The 16272-nt window shown below is 35.2% G+C and overlaps 1 protein-coding gene across 1 annotated transcript; it reads right to left on the bottom strand.

Moving 5' to 3' along the window:
* Nucleotides 1–4526: 4526 nt before the first annotated feature.
* Nucleotides 4527–5327, bottom strand: LOC104884059 (uncharacterized). The gene has a single exon (XM_010668651.1). The coding sequence runs from the start codon at nucleotides 5325–5327 to the stop codon at nucleotides 4527–4529; it is 801 nt and encodes a 266-aa protein (XP_010666953.1).
* Between the last annotated feature and the right edge of the window lie 10945 nt (nucleotides 5328–16272).

The raw sequence follows: 16272 nt of genomic DNA, 5'->3' as shown, positions 1-16272 counted from the left end.
TGATAGCACAAATGTATTATTTGGGATTCAGGAATGTGAATGAGAGTATTTTGGCTTTGTGGACTCCGGTTTATGCCTATGAACGTAAGTGGGTTTATATGAAAATTGAAAGGGAAAATCTAGAAGAAACAATGGATGTTCTCAGATTGAATAAACATGCTATTATTATACAGATTTATACTACGTATAATAGTAACTTTTATGTAGAGGTAAGGTGTTGCCTTACTGAAGGATGATTGAGGGATGCCGAGTTGCCGACAAACCGTAGTGTGTAAATAATGGGTGTGGAAAATAGAGGTCGCATAGTAGAATGTTAGGAGGCGTTTGGTATGATTAAAGGAAATGGAATGGAAAGGATTTGTTAAGAAGTAGAAATAGAAATAATAATTGTTACCTTTAATAGCTGTTTGGTATTTTAGTGGAATGGAAACAATTGAGAGGTAGCCCAGGTAGGGCTGGCAATCAGGTCGAGTTAGGTCAGTTTCAGGTTGACTTGATTTATATTTCAGGTCACTTACTCCTGACCCAAGCCCAACCTGATTTATATTCAGGTCGAAAACCTCAACCTGAACCCAACCTTATACCCGAAACCAACCCAAAATGACCTGAAATAAAAATCTACATATCCAATGATCAAAAAACAGCCAACTTAATTCAAAAATGTATTGTACATGTAACATGTTTAAGTTTCAACATTCAAAACCGCAATGTTCAGGTTAAAGTGAGTTGGGTTTGGCCCAATATGATAACTTAACCGGCTAAGGCTAACCTAACACAATATAAGTTATTTGTAAATCAGATCATTTCGGGTTATTATCAGGCTCAAAAGGTCAACCTGAACCTAACCCATTATATTTTCAAGTCGGGTTGGTTCGACCCTTTTTTTTCAGGTAAAAAATCTCAACCCAAACCCGGAATTTTCAGGTCGGGTTATCAGGTTGGGTAATTTTTGCCAGCCCTATTGAGAGGTTTATGATTGAGGAAGGAAACGTGATTTGTTTCCACTAGTTTGATAAGGGTAACAAATGGGGGGATTGTGTTTCCCTCCGAAAACGGTATTTGTTACTTAACACTCATACGAAACAATTAGAAATGAAAAGACTTATTTGAATCCGTTCCTACATACCATCAAGTTTTTCTATACTAAACATCCTCTTAATTGAGATGCATATGTGGGTCGTGTGCTGACTTAGTTGGTTCTCGTCACTTTTTGTCGTCGTTCTTTTGGTTTCAAGTAGAGTTCAAGTGAAATCGAGTTTGACCTACAGTTTGTAACATGTTAATACCAGGTTTTTACGGAATATATAATATTCGAATTAGATAAAGTTCTCTTTGGTTCAAGTTTGAATCAAGTTTTTAAGGTCAAGTTGGGTTTAATCAAGTTCAAAACTTGTCTAACTCCAATTGGTATCAAATTCGGATTAGGCCAACGTAAAGTCCAATAATTTTTTATTTGTATATTATGAGGTTCAGGTTAAACTCAATTTAAGTTCAGATGATTTTTGGATCAAATTATCAATTAAAACAAGTTTTTCTTGATCCAAATTTAGACATTATCGTAATTAATTTTTGTCAATTATCCAATGGGTCTGGATTTCGGCGGGGTCAGTTTGGGTTAGTTAAGTCTTAGATTTTTTTTTTGAATAGAACCCACAGAAGGGGATCCTACTTCAATAGATCAGAACGAGCATCAAGAATCACATCACTAGGAAAGTCATTATCTCAAATACTTTCATCTTGCTATAGTGGCAGGATGAGCTAAAGTATGGACGACATGTATCAAACTACGATTAATAAAAGACCAAGCAAGATTCTCAAAAGAACTGGCAATAGAAAATATATCTTCTAAAATTAAAAATAAAGTGCTCGCTCCCTTTTCCTTCTTTTGCAGAGATGTGATGACATGTGCATTATCATTCTCCACCACAATCTTAGAAAAGCCCATAGACCGCGCCACCAACATACCCCCACCGAATGGCCAAAGCTTCAGTTAACCTAACCTCCAATTCGAACTCCATTTTCTTCGACCCACACACCAGAACCTCGCCCTTATATATCATCACGTCACACGATCCCCAGCACTGTACCCCAGCCACCCTTTCACCCCTGCATCCACATTCAATTTTATCCAGCCTGAATCCGGGCACTTCCAACCGGCCATAGACACCTCGCCACCTCCTTCCTTCTTCTCGGTCTTTCTTGGAGCATCAACCAGCTCCTTATCCTCACTCCACACCCTCCTCGCATACCCGCACACTTCGCTCACCTCCTCAATCACTCTCGCCATCACCCACTTGTTACGGGCACCCCACACGGCCCATATCATTGTGATGAATAAGTCCCACTCTTCCGCTCCAACCTCGTCACTCATCCATCCCCACCACTCCCCCAGCGTGGCAAAACTCCTATCCAACACTCGCTCGACCCCACTAGCCATCCAAATAACTCTGGCCAGCTTGCAATCCTTCAAAGCATGGACAACCGTTTTCTCTACATCCCCACAAATCGCACACACCGAATTCAAGCTCGAAACACGCACGCTAACGCCCATTTTCGTAGGCAGGGCATTGTTGGAAGCTCGCCATGAAAATATTTTAACTCTGTGCAATTTTGCAGAGTTCCAAATTTCACTCCACAAAACTCGCATATACGAAGTCGATGGGGGAAGCTTCCACCTGCTTATCCTTAAAGATACCTCTATATGCAGATTTTACAGAATACCTGCCATTCTTTTCCAAAGCACCAAAAAATTGAATCCTCAGTGAAACGATTACTCAATGGGATACTCAAGATGCGATGTTGCTCAAAAGGGAGAAAAATATTCGCCACAATGGACAGATTTCATTATCTAGTTATTGGATTAATCAGCGAACTAACCTCAAGCTCCTCATTAAAATCACCAACGAATCGGAGAAATGACTTTTCGAGTTTGAGTGCTCGGAATCCACGGATCCTTCCATACTCTTACCTTGTCCCCATTCCTAGTCCTCCAACATAACCCCCTTCGAACCACCCACTTGGCCTCCCAAATTCCCCTCCAAGTATAACTTGGAATATTTCCAATCCCCGAATCCATAAAAGAAGAGGTAGGAAAGTACCTGGCTTTTAAGATATTATGAAGAAGGGAATCATATGTCGTCATTAAATGATTGCTTATCAAGGAGAGCCCAGTTGAAAATCTTGAAATCCCGAAAACCTAAACCTCCGTCCCCCTTTGAACGACATAATTTTCTCCAAGCTACCCAATGAATTTTTCTTTCACCACTTTTTTGTCCCCATCAAAATTGAGAAACAAAGGATCTCAATTCATCACAAAAAGAAGATGGAATCATAAACACACTAATCACATAGGTAGGAATAGATTGGGCTATAGCCTTAATCAAGATTTCCTTACCCGCCTTAGAAAGAATCATCCCCTTTCATCCTTGTAATTTCTTCCACAGCTTCTCCTTCACACCTTAAGTTATCACATTTTTTGAGCGACCTACAACAGTTGACAATCCCAAATATTTACCATGACTATCCACCAACCGAACACCTAATCGATCTGCTAAAATTCTCCTCTTGTCATTCACCACACCAGCAGCACTAAAATAGACTTTCGTTTTATCAAAGTTAACCTTTTACCCCGATGCTTTCTCATAAACTTCCAGCACGTCCTTCACATTATCAACCTCACGACTAGAGGCTCTTAAAAAGATAACGGAATCATATGCAAACAATACGTGAGAAACAGTAGGAGCACTAAACGCCACTCTCACTCCTCTCAGCCCTCTATGCTCTTCCGCTCGTCTCAGGATATGAGTAAAAACCTCTGCACCTAAAATTAAAAGGTAGGAGGAAAGAGGATCTCCCTGCCTTATTCCACGCGTCGGAGAAATCTCATCTGTAGGATGATCATTGATAAGAACTGAAAAAGTAACAGATCTCACACACTCCATCACCCTATTCACCCATCTCATATCTAAGCCAATCTTAACCAAGGTAGCTTCCAGAAAACACCATTCAATCCGATCATAAGCCTTCGACATATCAAGTTTTAGAGCCATATAACCCTCCACCTGCTTCAGATTTTTCATGAAACGGAACATCTCAAAAGCAACCAACACATTATCAGTAATTAATCTTCCCGGTACTAAAGCACTGTGATTTACAGTAATGATATCTGAGAGGAAAATTTTAAGTCGATTAGCTAGAACTTTTGAAACTAGCTTATAGACCACATTACAAAGGGAAATCGGGCGAAAATCACTCGTATGATCAGGTTTACTTTTTTTCAAGATTAGCGGAATAAAAGTTTTATTCAAACTAGGGGGGGCATAGCAGCCCCATTCAGGATGCCTAACACCGCAGCAGACACAGATGGACCAACAATGTGCCAATAAGTCTGAAAGAATAATGGGCACATACCGTCAGGGCCGCGAGCTTTCACATGATGCATTTGACTTAAGGCCACTCGAACTTCTTCAACAGAGTATGGTAATTGTATACTCTCTTTCATCTCTTAGGTAACACGGGGAGCAAACTCATGTAGTGCCACATCGACAACCGTAGGGTTGGAAGTAGAGAACAAACCTCAAAAATAATCCACAGCAACTCTCCAACATCCTTATTGCCTGTATATTCAATCCCATTGTCATCTTTGATGCATGAAATGGTGTTTTTGCGTTTTTAACTTGAAGCACACTAATGGAAAATTTTGATGTTTCTGTCTCCTTCCCGAAGCCAAATGGCCTGCGACTTTGTCTCCAAAATACTTCTTCCACCCGCACCATATTTTCGATGTCTCGAACAAGCTTCCTACGTTGATCCATCTGGGACGCGGAGAGGCTCCCACCATTCAGCATGCTTAAAATCTTCCTCTTCTTCTTCAATTCTCTAAAGGCTTGCCCGAACTTTTTCTGCCCCCACTCCCGCAATTCACCAGCACAGAAACTCAGCTTAGAATCAAAGGTCGACCCCCCGAACTCCGATGAAATAGCAATCACATTTTCGCAGGTTTCGTCGTCCGCCGAAATCTGTTCGAATCGGAACGGTTTGGGCCCCAGGCCCACATAACCCTCTCTATTTTTAAACACTAACTTTAAAAGAGCGTGATAAGACCATTCCTTATCCATTTTAAACAAGTGAGAGGCCGGGAAAAGATTTAACCAGTCATTATCAGCAAGAGCTCGGTCAAGTCGGCATTGAACATTATCAGCTTCAAGCCGCTCATTGTCATACGCGAATTCATATCCAGACCAGGGCACCTCTCTAAAACCACACACATCCACCGTGTCTCTAAAAAATTTCATCTCCCACTCCGCTCTTCTACATCTACCTTTCATTTCAGAGTCAACAATATTTCATTAAAGTCGCCCATACACAGCCAAGGCAAATCTTACTACATTTTAAGATCACACAGAAGCTTCCAGGAGAGGTGGCGATTTTGAACCTCCGGCCATCCATAGAAACCCGTAAACCACCATTCCACTTCATCAATATGGTGCACCGACATCGATAGAAGATCAACATCAATATTCTTTTTCCAAAATAATGCAATGCCACCCGAACGACCCACTGGATCAACTGCTAACCCGTGAAAATCACCCAATTTATGTTTAACTACATAGAATTCCTTGGAACTCAACTTAGTCTCTGAGAGAAAGACTAGAGTTAGGGTCTCTCTTTGAAATAAATCTTGAAGACCAGCAACTGCAGAGGGGTTGCCCAACCCTCTGCAGTTTACAGTTAAGCAACTCATTGGGCCTGGCGAGGTTGGGTTACGCCAACCTCCGTCACCATGCCACCAGGTTTAACTTTAGATAGGGATATGCCAACTTTTTTTCGCGATGGGGCCTCCCCATTTGCATCCACCGCTTCAGCTCGCTCATGCTTACCAAGAGAAAAATGCGAGTCGTCGTACAACTTTGTATTCTTATCCATGCCCTTTCCAATCTTCTTCCATTTTCTTTTAGTATTTCCACCCCCCACATTTTGCATCCTTTGCACCTGTGTCCCCCACATAAAAGCCCTCCTCCTCCCCATCATGATCCATAACCACAACATCCTCCACTCCATCGCTCCTCCAAACTCCTCACAACATCATGATTTATTTCACCCTTTTCTCATTTCCCCCACTCACCCGTACCTCCTGCATACTTAACAAAGCTGGTTGATTATGATTTCGTGCAGCATTCACCTGTCCTACCCCACAACCAACATTTTCATCATTCATGTCCCACCCCCCTCATGCAAACCATGCAAAGAAGAAACATCTTCTAATTCAGCGTGAACATGTTTACCTAAATTGCAAATTTTGTTATCACTACTCTTATTATCATCAGGATTACACTGTGGGACAATAACTAAATGAAAATCTTGACTTACATGGATAATAGGCGTTTCATTGATACATAGAGAAGAGACCACCGCCACCTCCTTCGAAGACATCTCACTCACAACCGGCGGGGTAGGCACCACCCCTTCATCCCAAGAAACACTAGCTTCTGGCGCCATAACCGCCTTGCGTCCCATCTCATCCTCCTTTTGTGAGCTTTCAAAACGGATAGCACGAGCACAACCTAGGAAAGCCTTCATTTCCTCCTCTAAATTTTGACGACCTCGTTTCGAGGAGGCCCTCAACCAAGAACCCCATTGTTTATTCTCGATGTTATCATCATCACCAATCACCATACAATCACGTTCAATGTGACCAATTATCCCGTGGCCACACACATAGCAAAAGGTAGGTAACCGTTTGTATTTTATCTCAACCAACACTGATCCGTTTCTCCATGAAATTTGTTGCACCCTTCTCAAAGGTTAGTAACGTCCATCATCACTCGAACTCTAGCCGAAATATCCCATCCAACCCCATCCTTCTCGACTTCAATAACGTCTCCCACACTCCTGGCAATCAAACTTATATGATTTATCGATCGACAACCCAACGACAAATTATATAAACGTATCCAAAAAGGGGCAGTTAGACATGGTAATGTCCGACGGCTGTTGATTGCCATCAATATCACTCAGCATCAATAAATGTTGATCAAACGTCCATGGCCTGCCAGCTAACACTTTTGCTTTATCATGCGCACTAGCGAACTGGATTACGAGTAATCCATTCTCAAGCCCGAAAAAGGGATCCCTTTGACAAGGACCAAATTTGGTTCATGGTTCTTTTTAGGGCTTCGGAGTTGTATGAACGAACCGTTAACAACTTAATTGCCTACTAGGACAAGATTAATATTTTTATCAATATCATCACTAACTACATCGTCTAGAGAGACTATCAATAGTTAAGTCTTAGATTTGATTATGTGAAAAGATGAAATGAAAACTTAAGTGACTAAAAGTATCAGCTTCGTTAGTTTCTTAATTTTCAAGTTTCAACCCATTTACTGTGGCATCAAAATTAGGAGGAAGAGAGAGAGAAAGAAAGATCGATCATATGCGATATTTCTAATTTTACAAATTATAAAATAAGACAGGTGCACAAAAAAAAAACAATAAAACGAGGGTAACTTTTTTTATGCGTAAATGGGTCACGTGTATATTTCATCTGTTTCTTTTTGTTCTTCATATTTCGAATAATGTTGAAACTATTAAATTACAGAGAATTTTATATATTCTTCTGAACATGTAAGAAAAAAAATATATTCATACGACGTATTATTTAATTCCTCTCGGTGAAAGTTTATTAAAATTCAAACGTTATATTGTTACTATTACACAATGAAAGATATTTATGGTTTCAAGAACTGTATTGACAAACATGAAAAGTCAAAGAAAAAGAAGAAAAAGAAACAAATGAAGTAGAATGGACTATATACTGTGAAAAGCTACTATTATTTTGTAAACATGACCTTTTTTAACTTAACAGTGCAAATGCAAATGACTCCTCTAGACTAAAGCTAAAACGATCTTACAGATTTACCATACACTCGATGCACACAAGATTTGTTCTAACTTTTAGATGAAAGTGAATAAAACAAGGTATAAATAAAATTGCTATTTTACGAATTCTCTATTTTTCTAGTTTCAAATTCTGCTTTTTTCCTGTTCCTTTACTTACTAAAAGAAAAAAAAAACAATAAATATCGCTGGTAGTTGAACGATGGCATTTATCAACTCAAGATGGAGCTGGACGTGGCCTAGCCTACTCCGGAGATCATTAGCTGCAACATTATACCACTTGGCGACATTTGGTGTAAGTGTTGGGGGGGGGGGACGAGGGACTTAAATCGATGGTCCAATCCCTCGTGTGAATGTGAGCTTCGTTTTTGGTATGTATTTGACTAATTATTATTTTTTTTGACGGAAAGAAAAGGAATTTCATTAATATTTCGCCAAATGACACTTACAAGTCATTTTTGAAAAACATAAAATTCTAATAGAAATACATATCATCTTAGAAATGTAAACATCGCAGATTTTACTTAATTTTGCCTTAATAAAAATCTTCATCTGAAGCAATGCAATCTGTGAGTTCGCTCTGGTTCGGCATACGATCTGCAGATGCGGAAATTTTGGGATGAACGTACTCCAATAATCTTCCATAATTTTACAGAAGTTGCGAAACTCTAATTCTTCAAAAACCAAAACAATCAACATAGTAGAAAAAATCACCATCTAAAAGATGGGAACTTTTATTGAAAGCAAATAAATAGGATTTTTCGGGGCTTACCACTGGTTAAGACACCAATGGTAGCCCCTAAGAAAAGGATGAAGGAAGAAGAAGAGGAAGAAGGAAGGAAGGAGAAAGCTTTAAAAAAGTGAAAACCCTAGTCGCGGAGGCTAGGAAAAATCCCTCCCAAGAAAAAACCTAGAGGGAACAAATTCTCTCTAGAAAACTAGAGAGAGAACCCTCCTATGTATTTGACTAATTAGAATCCAGATCAGAATTATATATCTGGAGCGGAAATGCAATTGTAAATATCTATCAAGTTTATTTCAAATAGTCGATCTGGTCCAAAATAAAGTTTATTTTTTTTATTGATCCGAAAACCAACTCCTGCTAGCCTACCAGCCTGTAAAGCACACCAATTTATGAGTATAATAGGCCTGAAGGTCGACTGCAACTACAAGTACAAGAGAATTTGCATTGTTGGGATGAAGATTCGATCCTCGGACAAAGCCCTAGAATTCGAGGTGATACTCGACATTTAGTCTTTTCATACAGAGATTTCAGCAAGCAGAACCTACCATAGTCGCGAGTCTGTTTATCCATGTTAGATTTAAACAACTATCTACTAGGTTGATACTGATAACTATACCTATTCTTAAATTATCGATTAGCGAGGGAGGAGATATAAAAATGACGAAGAATCAAGGAGAAGGTGAAATCATATAACATCAATTGTAGCGAAACTTTCTTCCAACTCAAACTCTAGCATGAATCCAATGTTTGTTCTTTTTTATTTGCAAGTTCAATTTTGAGTTTTATTATCTTCTTTGATTTATTTTTGAATGTGCGTGATTGCATTTTGTGGTGGTTTAAGTTTTTGACGAGGGAGGGAGGAGAGAGAGAATGTCAAGACTACAGAGCAAAGAGAAAGAAATCAAGAGAAGATGGTCTTTGATTTCACACTTCTGGATGGTTTGTGTACACTGTACATCAAAGATTATGGTGTAACAGTTTGATCCAAGATTGTATTTTTTCAACATGTGGTCAAAAAGTTCACGTCTTAGTCTAGGAAGTTTTAGATGTTGAGGTGTCTTGAATTCGAGTATAACAGGAATGTTGTCCATGATCTCTTATAGGGGTGCTCACCAAAAACTGAAACTGAAAAACCATACGGAAAAATGGTAAAAATGGGCGATAACCGTATCAGAAAATAGGGATTAAACGGTTCGGTAACCGAACCGGTAAAAATTACGATTGAATCGGTACGGTTATGTTTATGATTTTTCATAAAACGGTTAATCGAAAAAAAATCAGGTATTCCTATGTTATTTTATTATTATTTATTTTTTTTTATAATAATTACATTAATTACGTACTTGTTTTTTTTACTAAAGGTTGCAAGTTAAAGTTTTGAGCTTTTCAAGTTAGTAAATATCTCTGCCTCCTTGAACTAAAGGTTGTTAGCAGTAGTACAAGTACTAAACTCTCTAGAAAGTCTCTGCCTCCTTGAACTAAAGGTTATTTTCAGTTCAGTTCAATTCAATTCAGTTCAGTTCAGTTCAGTTCAATTCAGTTCAGTTCAGATCAGTTCAGTTCAGTTCAGACCAGTTCAGTTCAGTTCAACTCTTGACAATACTTTTACTCTCACATATCACTATTCATTTCAGTTCAGTTTAGTTCAATTCAGTTCAGTTCAGATCAGTTCAATTCAGTTCAGTGCAATTCAGTTCAGTTCAGTTCAATTCAGTTCAGTTCAGTTCAACTGTTTTATGCCGAAGAAAACAGGCCCTAAAGGTTGTAAACTATCATTAACTACTAAACTCTTACACTCTGCTTCCTCCAAGGCTCCAAAAGTTGGTGTGTATTTGTAATGTTAATTTTTTTTGGTTAGACATCGAGCTTTGTGGATTAGTAATGTAATTAATATGGTATTAGGGCTTGTTCTCTTCGGCATAAAACAGCTGAACTGAACTTATTGGAGCTGAACTGAACATATTGGAGCTGAGCTGAACTGAACTGAAATGTAATAAATATATAAATAATATTTTAAACAATAATAATATGAGTATTAAATAATAATTATAATGATAAGTAATAATAATGAATAATAATGATAATAGTATTTTGGATATTTTTAAATGATAGTTATAAATAAATAATATTAATAATCATAAATTAATAATAATAATAATTAATGTTAATAATGATAATTAATAATTATTATTTTATATTATTTGTATTAATATATTAATCCTTGATGATGATATATAATAACAATAATCTAAGAAGTAAATTAATATTACTATTTTAATAATTAGATTTAATAATATAAAAATATTTAGTAATAAAAATAATGATTGGGTTGAACCGCGAAAATTACATCATAAACCGTCTTGACGCGATTTGATTTGTTTATGGGCTAAAAAAAGTGGGTTTATTTGTGATTTGACCTAAACCATGTTCCTCCTAATAATAATAGTAATAATAATGAGTAAAGCTATAATAAACAAAATAATATATAGAAACAACAACAACAACAACAATGATAATAATAATAATAATACTTAATAGTAATGATATATATTTAAATAATAATAATAATAATGATAATAATAATAATAAGAGTAATTAGTAAAATAAATTATACCAACATAATAATAATATTTAACAAAATGGTTATAAAAGAATGGAGCTGAACTGAACTGAACTGGACAGAACTGAACTGATTGGAGCTGAACTGAACTGAACTGATGGGAGCTGAACTGAACTAAACTTAAGTGAACTGAACTGAAAATAAGCTGGGGAGAACAGACCCTTAATGTTATATTATTCATGTTGAGAAAAAGTGAAAATCTAATGTATAAATTAAGTAAAATAAATTAATAAAACTTGACCAAGGGTTAATGATTAACAAGAAAAGCATATCGAAAAACCGGTTAACCGTTTAGGCGGTAACCAGTTTGAACGGTTAAGTTTTGCAAAAATGACGAATTGTGACTTCCAGTAACCCAACCAAAATGTCCTTTTGGGATAGTTAACCACCCAAGAACACCACTATAATCACTTGGTCCATGACTTAGTTCATCTGCTAAGTGCCTATGTTATTTTTATTAGAGTTACGTGGACGTTCCAAGATCAATTTTGGCCGGCAAATTTATCTTCTCAACAATGCTTATGGGTCAAGCATTATGCTATTGGCGGCATATTTTCCTAATTTATATAGGATTCTAGTTTGTGTATAGCAATGTTTATTATTTCCTAATATGAGTTTTATTAGGACTAGGAGTTTAGAGCATGTTTTCCCCCAGTTTATTTTCAGTTCAGTTCAGTTCAGCTCTGAACAATACTTTATTTACTCTCAAATATAACTATTCACTTTAATTCATTTCAGTTTAGTTCAGTTGCTTTATGCTGAAGAGAACATATCGTTAGGGCCTGTTCTCCCCAACTTATTTCCAATTCAGTTCAGTTCAATTCAGTTCAATTCAATTCAGTTCAGTTCCATTCAGTCCAATTCAGTTCAACTCTGGACAATACTTCTACTCACATATCACTATTCAGTTCAGTTCAGATGTAGACAATACTTCTACTCTCACATTTCACTATTCATTTTAGTTCAGTTTAATTCAGTTTAGTTCAATTCAGTTCACCTTTTTTATGCCGAAGAGAACATACCCTTAGTTTAATATATCTCTATTATATAAGGGAAAGCGGAGCTATAGTGTTCCCAAATGAAGAGACTATTTTACCCCTTTCCATTTCTAAATTACAAATTCACTTATAAACCAAAGTGGCTTTCAACAAAAATACCGAAAATAAAATTATAACAATCATTCATAAGTCAACTAAAATCATAAAATTCCGTAATTTACATTATACAAATAACTCAAATGAGGAAAATTTACAAAAACCAAAAAAAATCACTTACAAACTATAACCAATACACTAAAACGTCAATAAATATTCACAAAGATTTGACTTTAAATCAAAGTGCCCACTTTCTTCATAATCTATGAAGTAGTGTACTTAATTCAAAAATCAATTAAAAAATTAGAAATCATAAATAAATTCAATAAAATTTCTATTTTGTTCATAGAATTTATATAAGTGAAGGGGGGAAGCATGGTGTCCCCCAATTAGATAACTATAATACCGTTACTTTTTCATTACATTAATTTTGTTTAAATTTTTTAAATAATATCAATCAAAATATTTTTCATTTTAAACAACTAAAATCAGAATAACTGAAAAAATTAGGTTTTAAAAAAAGAAAAGACTGAAAAGTTTATAAAAAAAAAGAGAACAAATTATCAAAATCTTCCATCAAAAGGAAACATTACCAAAATAAAAAAATTAGCAATATATACTTCCACAATATTATAATCATGTAAAGTAATGATCAATTTAATAGGTTTAAATAATTTCTTTGTGTATGTCAATTACATATATAAGATAAGTAAGTGTTAGAATTGAAAATTGTTCACAACTAAAAAGAAAAGCACAAAAATATGAAGGTAATCTTTGCAATTACGGAGAACATATATTTGTCCAAATTTGGGAATTGAAAAAGCAAAAAATGGAGAAAAGAAAGATTCTTTTTTATTTGATTTCCACAGATAAATAAAGATAAATGTATTTGTAATTATGACCTAATTTGCCAATCAGATTAGATAAACTTGACAAAAGAGGTGATTATGCAATATTCTTATGGACATTTTTTAGTACTATATTGAAAATATTTATTAGAAGAGCATGTTTTCTTTAACTACCTTAGTATTGTACCATTCAAGTTATTTTGCTTATCTAATCAACTGATATGAACTTATTTTTACTAAAAATAACTTTTTATAAGCTGAACAAAACAAAGCCTTTATTGAAAAATATTATCAACTCAAACTATAATAATGAGTTGTCGCTGCATGTAAAACTAGTTACTCGACATTACAAAATATCAAAATGAAGAAATCGGCATTGCACGCATCGCGTGCTTAAAAACTAGTATATATATATATATGTATGTATATATATATATATATATATGTATGTATATATATATATATATATGTATATATATATGTATATATATATATATATATATATATATATGTATATATATATCTCTATTATATAAACCAATGGAGGAGGTGTAGTGTCCTCTTTTGAAGTGACTAAAATACCCTCTAATAATTTAAAACAATATTTTTCTTTTTATGAAAAATTGAAAAATGAGAATTAATGAAACTTGCCATATGAGTAGGTCAACAATGGAATATGCAATACCATTAATAATTTGAAAAACTAGATTGACACAATCAATTCACAAAATCAATTAGAATTTTCAACCAAAAACAAGTTAGAAATATATCGTGATAACATATATTTTATATTTACAAAGTTCAAAAAATATGGTTTATTAACATTTATAATTGTTAAAGAACTATACTAAAATCGTTGAAAAGGAAATTGTTAAATTATCGACCAAATTTTACAGTGACGGTATTGAATAATTAAAAATCATTCACCTTTAATTTAAAAAGATAATAACATGATCTACGGAAGGACCTCAATAATTTACATCACTATCCAAATAATTTTAGATAAAAAAAACATGTCCATTTATATATAACTATATAAGATTGTTGACGCACGCTATATATATATATAATATATATATATATATATATATATATATATATATATGTCTATTATATAAGGGAAGGGGGAGCAATGGTGTCCTCTTTTGAAATGCCTATTTTGCCCTCCTTCCCTTTCTAAATTACAGATTCACTTATAAATCAAAGGGGCTTCAAATCATAGATTTTTTTCATAATTATAACAATCACTCATAAGTCAACTAAAATCATAAAATTGCATAATTTACATTATGCAAATCACTAAAATGAGGAACCTTTACAAACTACAACCTATGAAAAAATTGATTTGAAATCAAAGTGTCCACTTTCTTTACAATTTATGAAGTATTGTACTTAATTCAAAAATCAACTAAAAAATTATAATATTAGAAATCAAAAATAAATTCAATAAAATTTCTATGTTGTTCATAAAATTTAACTTTACAAAGTAAAAAAAAAAAAGAAAAACAAAAAGAATGAGAGACTTAAGTGACAGAAACTAAACCAATTAAATTTTACAACTAAAAATAATTATACTTCGTATGTCTAATGTTCAAATTTTGACTCTTATGCCAAAGAAAATCGAGTTTCTGTTTCGAAAAAATTCAAGCACGCATCGCGTGCAAAAAATTCTAGTATATATATATCACAGGGTGTCGTGTGCCTCATATAAGTGTGTTGTGTCTCCAACAAGATGTAAGGTTAAAACAAGCTCGTCATCAAGAGGCCGCAGATAGGTCGTTTAAATTATTGTGAACATCATCTAGAGACTATCATCCACACTATCAATAGTGAGATTGAGAACATGACCATTTTTAACTTAACAATGCAAATGACTCCTCTAGACTAAAGCTGAAACGATCCTACAAATTTACCGTACACTCGACGCACACAAGATTTGTTCTAACTTTTAGAAGAAAGTGAATAAAATAAGGTATAAATAAAATTGCTGTTTTACAAATTCTCTATTTTTCTAGTTTCAAATTCTATTTTTTTTTCCTGTTCCTTTACTTACTAAAAGGAAAAAAACAATGAATATCGCTGGTAGTTGAACGATGGCATTTATCAACTCAAGATGGAGCTGGACGTGGGCTAGCGTACTCCGGAGATCATTAGCTGCAACATTATACCACTTGGCGACAGTTGGCGTCGGTGTTGGGGGGACGACGGACTTAAATCGATGGTCCAATCCCTCGTGTAAAATGTGAGTTTGGTTTGTCGTATGTATTTGACTCATTACGATCCAGATCAGAATTATCTATCAAGTTTAATGCAAATATTCGATCGGGTCCAAAATAAACTTTATTTTTTTTATTAGTCCGAAAATCAATTCCTGCTAAGCTATCAGCTTGCAGGGCACACGAGTTCATGAATACGATAGGCCTGAAGGTCGACTGTAATTACAAGAAAATTCGCCAACATATTGTTGGGATGAGGATTCGATCCTTCATCCTTGAACAAAGCTTTGGAATTCGAGGTGGTACTTAGTCTTTTAATATAGAGGTTTCAGCAAGCATAACCTACCATGGTCGCGAATTTACACATGTTAGATTTAATTTAAACAATTATCTATTAAGTTGATACTGATAGATATACATATTCTTGAATTATCTATTGAGCCCGATGTCGGACGAGGAAGGAGATATAAAAATGGCCAAGAATCAAGGAGAAGGTGAAATCTTAAAACATCAATTGCAGCGAAACTTTCTTCCAACTCAAACTCACAGCATGAATCCAATGTTTCTTCTTTTTTATTTGCAGGTTCAATTTTGAGTTTAATTATTTTCGTTGATTTATTTTTGAATGTGATTGCGTTTTGTGGTGGTGTAAGTTTCTGACAAGGCAGGGAGGAGAGAGAGAATGTCGAGATTGGAGAAAGTGAAGTAATGGAGTAGAGAGAAAGAGATCAATAGAAGAGGGTGTGTCTTTGATTTCGCACTTGTGGTCTTGTGGATGGTTTGTGTACATTGTACACCAAAGACGATGGTGTAACAGTTTAACCCAAGATTGTAGTTTTTCAACATGTAG

The sequence above is a fragment of the Beta vulgaris genome, chromosome 7 (genome assembly GCF_026745355.1).
Source record: "Beta vulgaris subsp. vulgaris cultivar EL10 chromosome 7, EL10.2, whole genome shotgun sequence".
Lineage (NCBI taxonomy): Eukaryota > Viridiplantae > Streptophyta > Magnoliopsida > Caryophyllales > Amaranthaceae > Beta > Beta vulgaris.
Note: the sequence above shows the minus strand (reverse complement) of the source record. Positions and strands in the feature narration are given on the sequence as shown.